This window comes from Numida meleagris, chromosome 4, assembly GCF_002078875.1.
Source record: "Numida meleagris isolate 19003 breed g44 Domestic line chromosome 4, NumMel1.0, whole genome shotgun sequence".
NCBI classification, from domain to species: Eukaryota; Metazoa; Chordata; class Aves; order Galliformes; family Numididae; genus Numida; species Numida meleagris.
In genome coordinates, this window is record NC_034412.1 from 42,799,454 (window position 1) to 42,810,212 (window position 10,759).

Below are 10,759 nucleotides of genomic sequence, written 5' to 3' on the forward strand. Positions count from 1 at the left end.
CGAACTCTCCAAACATCTTATACTGCTTGAAAGTGAGGTCATTTTTGCAGGTAGCTTTATTAAAGGGATCAACTCATTCCATGAGTAATCAAAACACTGGAAGTTCTACATTTAAACAGAAAATTCAGTTCAAAATCAAAGGACTTATACAGTAAAATAAGAAGGTGAAACATTCTCTGCTGTTGAGAGAACATTTAAATAGACATTAAGTGAAGATTATTTAAATATTAGGCTATCTAAATAAAGAAACTCTAATGATCCCTTCTAACTAGTTTATAGTATCAAGGCATTATGAACTCTTTGAAATTGCCATAGCACCTCTCCATCAAGCAGTTTGGATGCTTTGATTCCTTTAACAGGGTTTGAAACAAAGGTTCCCACTGTATTTAGAGTGATAGGAGCGCACCCTTGGTGAAGGCAGCAGGTTTCCATGGACATAACCAAGAATAGGATTTTTCCCAAACTCTTGTCAGAGTGCAGGAGGTCAATTCAGCAAAGGATGCACCAGGCCAAGTTTACCCTTGATGTGTCATCATAGCCCGTGACAGAATTCTGCCAGAGACTGACCGTACTGTCCCTTCTGAAGTTTCAGAGAAACTATGCCAAAGTCCTCCACTCTTGCAAAGCTACTTTTGACCAGTGACAAATCTTCTGAAGAAGATGATGAATCTATGTGCACTTCAGAACTGTCATTTAGAGCAAATAGGAAACCTCTAATTTTGGACTATGGAGTAGGGGGATTTGCAGATTCGCCTCTATCTCAGGAGATCAGTGATTTCAAGCCCTGTTCTAGGATTCAAAACATTCATGATACTGATAGGAAATATCAGCAACACAAACTAATACCAACTGATTGCAGTTCTTCCTTATGATCATATAATTTATTTTTCCACATAATGCACCAACCAAACCAGAACACAGTGGTAAGTGTCCTTGCAGCTCTCCATTGGCTTAAAAAGAAAAACTCAAACTTTTCAACCAGTCTTTCTTTTTTTTTTCCAAAAGAATGAATCATGTTTTATCCAAACCATTGTATCCACAGGGGGAAAAGGGAAAGAAAGGCAAAAAGGGGCCTAAAGGGGAGAAAGGAGAACAGGGTGCTCCTGGATTAGATGCACCTTGCCCATTGGTACGTCTCACTTGTGTATTGGACAATTGATCATCCTGCTGTAGACTGATGGAATGAGAAATGAGGGGAGAGGAACAAGCACCACCTAATGTGTCATCTGTTGCGCTTGTTAATGCAGCATTATCTCAAGATCCACAAACTAGGGAGCAGAGTTGGTTTTTCAACCTCCTAATTTGGTTTAAAGCACCAGAGTTAAGGCCTTCAAGCAAGATTTGGTTGTTTTTTTCAGTATTTTCTGCTGAATGTTGAAAAATAACCAAATTCAGTGTGGGCCAGAGTCCCTGATACCACAGGTTGAAACTACACCACTGCCATGAGCTTGCTCCTCTTCCCTCTCTGTTGTTATTTGTTTGCTCCAGCTAAGTCAATACCGAAGGCATTTCCTTGACAGTAACATTGCAAGTTAATCTTTACAAACAGGGATTCCGTGGAATTAAGGGGGAAAAAGGGGAGCCAGGCCAGCCTGGCCTGGATGGGCTGGATGCCCCTTGCCAATTGGTACAGTATTTCTCTTTCCTACCAACCCTGCATGCGGTTCCTTTGTTTGTAGTCAGCCGTTCTCAATGTAAAGTAATATATTTCTGCGCTGACTTTACATTACTCACATAACACATGCATGTGCATGAACAAACCAGCTGCTTTGGTGATCGTAACCATAAAGATAGAGCACACTATCCTGCTGACACCTCAGACCTAACTCTCAGCAGTTTGCTCCCACATCACATGGCAATTTATAAGTTTGCATCCTTCCTACATTTTCCCTGAGAATTGTTTGCTATTTTCCTCGCAAAATGCCTACTGCCTTACTGACCCTGAACCCAAGTCCTTGTAGAACCCCAGCACAATCACCACTTCTAATCAAGTCTGATGACTTCCGTCTGCACTGGCTCCGTTTTAAACCCTAGCCCATTCGAGAGTTACTCCGCACCCTGGACTTCCTTTCAAATCCATGTCGTTGTGGGTGCATGTTTTCAGGATTTGGCCAAAATGAGTTTTATGTAAAGAATCAGAAAAATATTATTTCTGAAAATCAAGTCATAGGTTTCCAGTAAGCAAAGCTGGAGCCTGACCTCTCAGACCTTACACAAGCAATAACTTGGTGTCTGGTCTGTTCGTCAAATAGTAGTTAAATAGATTTGGAAAGGAAAGGCTTACCTGAAGTTTGTAAGAGGATAACAGTCTGCTGCCCAAACCCTCACTGTCTTTGTTATTTAATGTCTCCAATTTAATGGTGTCACCCTTGGAACTTACCTTCCTGCAATACACACAACACTTCCTCCACTCTATGTTAGCATGAATTCAAGTTCCCACCTATACTAAAATTCTACTCGTTGACCCTCTCCCTTGTACCAATCTGGCAACACTGATTTAATGGCAAAGTAAGTTTAAATTATTTTCCATTTAAAAACTAAACAAACAAAAAAACAGTCCTACATTCACATTTTCTAAAGAAGCAAGGAAGAATTAATTGTTCACAGTGAAATTTGATCTGCATGTTCTGATACTGTTTGTTGATTAAGCACGGTTCTCTAAGATGAATGTTAAATCAAGTAAATTTTCTTTCAACTATACCTCTTCTAATTTAAGGTCAATGAATTTTAATCTTAAATACACAGACCACTAAGATTAGTCCATACTCCATTTCATTTGCTTCCACTTAATGGTAACCATATCTCATATATTTTGTTGGGGATAATCAAGCATGTCTTTGTAATTTAAAAATGTTTCTGTCTCTTTATTATCATTTATATCTGGAGGCTCACTAACATTTGGTGATGAATGAAAATATATTTCATTTATAGGTCCTTACCATAATAAGCTGCTAAGTTAAGCAGCATGGTTTCTTCCTTTAGGCAGCAGGCAATTCCCATTAGATTACGTGCACGCACATTCAGTAATTCTCATTAATCGCTATCTTTGTGTGCAAATCCACATAAGCAGCATTATTATTCTTTATTCTAAAAAATGTCAAGACCTGAACTTTTTGCTGCTCATGTATAGTCTGTTAATGTGATATGTGCTCCTAGTTCTGTGTATATAACTCTTTGATGGTAAGCCATATGTAAGCTGGAATTAGTTCCATGAAAACCTGCGTTATCAAGGTCAAAAATTGGCTCTGATCTCCGTGGGTGCGTAGAAATGTATGAAAGTAGGGTAGTGACAGAAAAGAAATGGCGTGACACTCACCAGCCCTGGCACTAGTGTTCTCCTCTGCTGTGTCATTCAGGACTGTTCAGACTTTCAGAGTTTGCTGCATTCAAAAGCTAAGACTGAAAGTGAACAGAACAGATCCTTGCTGAATTTGAGTCTCAACATCTTATCACTGAAATAATTTTATACTAGGGGCCCAGAAAAAGCAATACCCTCCAGATAAAAGTGATAATGGTTTTTGCTCATTGATCTCGTACATTCAGCTGTAGATTGTTGTGAATGACAGATTATTTTTAAAATACTAAGTTGCTCTGACAGCAATGGAAAAGTGATTAAGCTGTCCTTGCAAATAGATAACAGTAAAAATGATTTAGTAAAACACATCTTTATGGTAGAGAGGCATGTATTTATTTACAGGGCAAACCACCTCTCCTTTGGCTTTTCCTTCACCTTGAGAACAAGAGAGATGAAGTTAGGAAATGGTAGCTACCTGTTCAATAAAAAGACAAAGCTGCTCCAGCTGTTCTAACAGATACAGACAGAATAGCTGTGCTATCAAACCTAACTGTGCTCTTTTCATTTTTTTCCTCCCATGGAAACAGGGTCCTGATGGATTACCAATGCCTGGCTGTTGGCAAAAGGTACGATGGGTAAAACTGTTCTCCCCAGGGCAGCATGTCCTTGGCACATAGAAAACCCTGTCACAGTCACACTGAGCAATACTTTAGCACCTCTTAGACATCTCGATGTATGCAGCAACGCAAAATAAGACCTCTCCATGATAGCAGTTGGTATGATGAGGTTGTAATGTATATAGAAGTAGTATCTCATTGAGGCAGTGTTTTAGAAATAGCTGGCATTAGATTTCTGGAAAATCTAAAACGTTTTCATATGAAGAGTCGCACATCCTTTAGTTTCAGTACGTGGCCACTGCTTCCAACTCTTTATAAAAGCTCAGGGAAATCTGAGGAGAACAATGCATCCTGTCCTTCTCTGCCTTACCTTTCCATTGAATACATTCTCCTGTTTTGTTATGTTTTATACTAATGATAATGGTGTAATTAGTAATATTATTCTAATACTAATGTTAGTGGCAGAATTTTTTTAGTGCAGATTTAACTTAGACAGTGCTAGTTTTAAAAACAGAGTATTCAGAGTAAAGATGTAGGTGGAGCAATACGTGAGAAAAAATAAAGCCGAAGTGAAATCCTGGCTGCATTTATCGCTGAAGAGTTGCTGGTGCTACTCTTAAAATTCTGCCATATCTATGTATTTGAAATAGAAATCAGAAATACTGGTTTACTAACCTGATCAATCTGTGTCTCTTTTTGTCTCTGCAGTGATGAATCTAACCTTACGAGCATGAAGTTGTGTATATAGTGCTCCACTTTTTGTATTTATAGTTGAAAACGGAAAATTTGATTTTATGAGTCTGAGAGATGTTTACATGTAGCTGCTTCTTCTTGTTTGCAATAGTCCATGTGTACATCTTTTTTCACTTACATCTGCAGTTAGATGATGTATAACTGCAGGACAGACCTGCAAAGATTCTCTCTCTAGAGATATCTATACAGCGATCAATAATATAAATCTGATTATTTCTGTAAATTCTTATATTTTGGCTTGTGGACCTGCATGGACAATGAGTGCCATGAACTAGTTTACAAGAAATTGTGACCAAATAAGAGCTAAATGCTATGAAATGTACTGTACCAGCTGCCATTGGAGTTTACTGACTCAGCTTCCATGTCCATCTTAAACGCTTCACTGATTCATGCCACCACATCTGCTTCTACAGACTAAAAGCATGAGTTTGTGTGCCAAACCTGCTTGTTGTGTGATCACGTCACGTGCTAAATGGCTGCTCACGGTGACCTTTGATTCCAGCTTCTGAATTGTTTCCTTTTGTCATCTCAAGGGAGTCACACCATGGCTTATTGCTAAAAAGAGATAAAGCAGAGGAGGATAGAAAGAGGCCTTGAATTTTTGGGGAACACAGTTCCGGCTGCAGGTGGATGGCCTCCAGTCTTGTGGGTCCCTCCTGTCAATCAGCATCGGTTTGCCTTGCACTGCTCACAGTCATGAAGACATTCGCGATAGGCCCTGTCAAGTGCTTAATCAAGGAGGAGGGAAGTTTGAAGAAGAAACCAGGCTTCTCTGTGGGTTGTTTGGAAAGGTTACAGAGATGCTGCGGGGATCGCCTGAGACCAGAAGCTTCTCAGCCTTACTCCAGGACTGGCACAGTCTGTGCTGTGTTTTGTTGCATTTGGGGACTGCTGAACGAAAAAGCATCCTTGAGACAGGGATGAATCGGAACATCCTCCCTGGGAGGATAATAGAACTGACCAGATCCATGCGTACCGTGGTGTGGTTTTCAGGTGATGCAATTTAAATTACATAAAACTAGCTGAACTTCTCTGCAGAATTTTGGAAGCTATGGTTAGTTTTCCTGTAACAGTTGCCATGAAGGATACGTTTCAATAATCTATTCAACATTTGTGGTGTTGGCATTGAAGAAAATGCTTCAAGTCACACGCTCTTCTTGTTTCAGTATTAACAATTTTTTTTTCTTTACAATCTTTAAAGCCTTTAAATGTAAGAAAGCAAGAAAAGAGTTTATTTTTGTTTCACAGGCTGACTTATTCACCTTGTTCTTTTTCTGCTGTTGTGATGACCTTAGTGGATATTGTCACCCATAAAACATTGGAGAGAAATAAGTCTGTGATGACCGCTGCACACGTCATCATACCGCACTGTTCCAGCTGTGGTACTTCTCCCCATCTGTTCAGGTGATGAAGTTTCTAGAGGTACATTGGAAAAGTTTTCCTTCTCTGCTTTTTTTATTACTAGAAATACTTAATTCATGCACATTTGTATAGTTTTTGCCTCAAGGTTTTTTTTTTGTTTTTTTTTTTTCCAATTTTGAGTCTTCATATGGTGCTCTGTAGTTGGAGAGACTAGTCTGAGAGATGGTGCCATATTTGACAGATGGAAACTTTTTTATATCACTTCAGTTTCTAGTATATAGTAGGATGATCACAAACTTTTTTAGTTACTTTTCTGAGTATTGTCTTTCATATGTAGACCAAAACTAAAATCAAGGAAGGCAGCCTGTCTCCATCCATGTGTGGGCATCTTGCCCTCTTGGAATACACATTTTTCCTTGCTCAGTCATTTCTAAGTTGTGAAGATGGGGACCTGCTGTAGTTGCACTTTTCATATGGCTTTTCAATATCAGATCAATATATAGCCACTATAATACTGTCTCTCACTCTGCTAAAAATGTATTGCTATCTTTGTGTATCAGAGACAAGAACAGATTTTCTTGGGGGTAGGAATCTTTCACAGATTTTTTTTTAAAAAAAAATTATTTTAGTGGCCTCTATCTAATAGTACCTTACTAACAATAACAAAATTCCAACACTACTTGTGTGTGTGTATATACATAATATAATATATATATATTTACGGCTCAATTTCATCTTTCCAACAGTACAATATAAACAAATGTTCACATATACGAGGAAAAATACTTGTATTTGCTTAAATTTTCAGAAATGCAAGTATGAATCTATATGAATAATTATATTTACAATAATAAAAGCCTTCACATGTCATAGATTCATGTTAACAGAGTGCTACAGCACTAATGTGAGCAAGGGACTTCCCACAAAGGGGACAAGAGGAGCATCATGTATAAATTGTGATTGATTTATTCACCAGATTGCTTCTGCTTGCTTAAGAAGCACTGTCTCAGAAAAGCAGCACTGAGGAGCAAGCTGCTCTCCTGACAAGAAGCAGCTCCTTACTTACATCTATGCCCTGACTTGGCATGGTTTGGGCTACCTATGTTATAGATGTGAAGACAAGCAGTTGCATGTTTTTATAAAATATCAAATACTGGCACTCATACAGTAAGATCAGATTTATTTATTTTTAAAAGGTCCCTCTGATTATTCAAATGCAAAATAAAGTGGGATGTTTATTATTTGGCTAGACATCATTTGCCAATGCCATATTGAGAGTGTCTACAAACACAACGTACTTATTTTAAGAAATAGCAACAGAAAGAGCTATGCGTTTGCATGCTGTCATTAGCACTTTGATATTTTTTAAATTTGTATATCTATATCTTTAAACTGTCAAGATAGCATCCACTTCTATATGCCTCAATAAAGCCAGCAGAACTTTGGTTCGCAGTTTCTTCATTCAGGAAATAAGTTTTATAGACACTACTGCTAAACGTTAGTCAAAACTCATTTCTCCTCAAACTCCTTGACAGTGAAACCCCACTGATGAAACACTTAAGCACCTTTATACTCACTTTCTTTTCTGTCTAGCAAAATGATTTATTTCTTTAACTCCTGCCACGTAAGACTAAGGAATACTGCTGTGGTTTTTGTGGTTGTTGTTTTTTGGTTTTGTTTTTTTTCAAATAATGTAATTTAACTTTTTTAAGCCTATTGTTCATTTTCATGGAAAGTTCATTCCATATAAAAGACCACGGTGAATAGCAGATAATTTCACAGGTTAAACTACATAGATTTGATGCTAAGATTTGCATAAAGTATTTGCATCTTGAAAGATTTACTTGAGATGAAACCTGATAGTACCTAGAAAAGTTGTGTTCAGTTAAAAAAAAAAAAAAAAAAAAGGAGTTGAGTTTAATATTTCATCAGGAGAAGCACCCTGTGAAGACTTGCAACATGTTTGTTTTCTAAAAAGCAATTGCTTTTGGTGCTAGTATATCTTTTTTCTTTTCAGGGCAAAGCCGCAGCTTGAACCACCTGTGTGTTGTTTTATCTTTTAGTAGCATTCCTCCAAATAGATAATGATTTGCTTTGCTTAGTTTGGGATAGGAGCAGTAGTTCCTCTACCAGTCTTTTCAGTTGTACAGTGGTGTTGGTCTACACCATTTCTATACCCCTGACCTTTTCAGGTATGATTAGTTCTTTTTTCTTTGAGACTTTTCAGTATTTGTTTCATATGAAGTTTTGTAAGCATCTGTTACTCAAGTGTATCATAACCACATTGTGCAGAAGTCCCGCTACAGAAGCAGTAAGTCTTTTAAGCACTGTATGAAATATGTCTGACATTGGTCCTTGTCTTCATATCCATAGGTTAGTATGGGGAACCTTTTTCAGGATATTTGGGACACTTTTTTTTTTTCCACTGAGATAAAGCATGAAATTTTAATTCATGGAACAAATATACAATGTATTTTTGATCTATATTTTTATTTATTGCTGATTTTGATGTCACGTTCTGGTATTGTATCAAGGCAGAATGATGTTCTTCATCCAGCTGTTTAGATTCTCTTTTTGTCTACCATTTAAGTATTATGAATGAGTTACAGAATCGTCAAATCAGTGTACCTGCACATGTATAAAGTATTCTGCTTAAAAAGGGATTATTCATGTACAGCGTGGAAAGGTAGCTTTGGATCCATTAAGAGTTAGTTGTAGAAGCATGCATGTGGGCATTTGTTACTCAGTTGTGCCAACGGAAAAGGTGATGCAACCCCAATGGAAACAAGTGGTCCTTGTGGGAGGGTTCTGTGTTAGGCTGGGGGCTGTGTCAGGACCCTGGACCCAGCCAGCGTTTAGAGTTGCACTGACTGCCGCACAGCTGGAATTTTACACCTGGGCTCAGCCATGCAAGGTTCTTCACTTGGCTGTGCCTCGCTTTCCCTGGCCCCGGAGCAAGGAGAGCGACGCATCCTTCCCTCGCAAAGACCTAGGTATTGTGTAGTAACAAGGGGAATATTAGCAACTTCAGGTGGTTTTTAAACACTTGCTGGCTGCCTAAATCAGGCAAAACACTTTGCTCACTACTGTCAGTAAAAGCTGCATACGCACTCTCTAATGTGATAAAGATGCTAAAAGAAACATAGTAGTCGACTTTTAAGTTTCCTGTTCTCTGCTACTTAACCACCTTAAATTTCATTTGCAAATCTCTGTATTTTACCTAAAGAGAGACCTAAATTTTCACACTGAAGAGTGATACAAATCACTAATATCTGCAACAGTAGTGGTCAAAAGAAAGTCTGATTTTTAGTCACTGCAAAATAATATTCAATTTCAGTGACCAGAATCATGGCTAACACCTGACTTGTTCTTTTTTTCCCTTTCTGCAACTTACTTTTATGAATCTGAATGTTGTTGTAATGTATAAATGAAGGTTTTCTTGCATCCTCTGTAACAGAAGTATTTTACATGGTGGTAGGAGTCATTAAATGATGTTGAAAACAAGTGCCTGCCACCATCATTTCTGACAGAATTTGAGAAAGATACTCCATGAAACCAGAGGAGTTTATGTTTAAAAAAAAAGCGGAGTTGGAGTGTTGTTTTACTTTTGTTCTATTTTTAAGATGCATCCAATTATCAGTGCTGCTTGGAAATGGAATTTTCTTTGAAAAACAGGGGGCCTTAACTTAACGTGGGACCGTGAGTGTTTTACTTGTTTCTATTTTAAAAGGAAATTGTATGAATTTCCCAGATACTATTGGTACTTGCACACTTCTCAGAAGTATTATGAAGAGCTGGGTTGGTGGAAGGATGTTTTACATATTGTTAACATATATGTGGATATTCTTATATTATTGTACATGTTTGGGAAAATATCACACAACTTTAAAAATGTTACAAAGATGTATGTATCTGACTTTTTCCATTGGAAAATATTATATATTTTTATTTGTATTTTTTACTTTTTTAAGTTCATCTATATGTGCAGTTATTTTTGTATTGCAAGTGGTCTCATAAATGCAGTAGAGGAGATAAAATACAAAGAAAAGTAATTTGGCAAAGATTACACTGCTTTGGGGGGGAAACACATAGGTCAGTACCATATTATCAGTCCTATAAATATTTGGAGTGTCTTAACCCTGTAAATATGTCACAAGACCTCTTTTGATGAGTTGCATAAAGAATTGCGAGGTTTTAATCGCCCATTTTAATTTGTTATTAATTACCACTTTATTGTGGCCTCTGGTCCTAACTTAATTGAACCTGATCAAACAGCATGCTTTTGTTTTTATTATTAAAATTTCTCCTTGTTGTTTTTCAGTTGTATGCTGTTTTGTTTTCTTTAGTTTTGTACTTTGGATTTTGTTTCTTGCTTGTGAGAAGTTGATCTTCAGAATTATTTTTACACTATTTATGATTTATTTTCATAATGTAAAAAGTGTGTAATTATTAAAATATCAATTCAATTATTGGTGCTGATTTGCATAGTTATAAAGTTCTTTGTGTTGCTGCAAAAAAATACGCTCTAGTTTGTCCGCAATGGAAAAAGTTTGTGCTGCATTGTGCTAATTTGCAGTTTGAAGTCTAGTGTGGGTCATGTCAGTCAGTATTCACATTAGCACAAAAATCAGGGCCTTGGCAACGTGTCACATTTTTCTACAGTGCACAATAAACAAACCACTCACCTTGCTCTTCCCATTCTTAATGTACACGTGGCGCTGAGGGACATGGG

At 37.5% G+C, this 10,759-nt stretch overlaps 1 protein-coding gene across 23 annotated transcripts in view; it reads left to right on the forward strand.

Annotated features, from left to right (window-relative positions):
• The window catches only part of COL25A1 (collagen type XXV alpha 1 chain), a 306,400-nt gene extending 296,058 nt beyond the window's left edge, over positions 1-10,342 (forward strand). For 21 of the 23 annotated variants that reach the window (XM_021393551.1, XM_021393563.1, XM_021393550.1 and 18 more), the window contains 3 exons: positions 1,043-1,129; positions 3,883-3,921; positions 4,621-10,342. In XM_021393551.1, the coding sequence (XP_021249226.1) occupies positions 1,043-1,129; positions 3,883-3,921; positions 4,621-4,623 (129 nt within the window). In that variant the 3' untranslated portion in view covers positions 4,624-10,342. The remainder of the gene's footprint in view (positions 1-1,042; positions 1,130-3,882; positions 3,922-4,620) is intronic. The other 2 variants (XM_021393561.1, XM_021393558.1) reach the window with 1 other exon arrangement.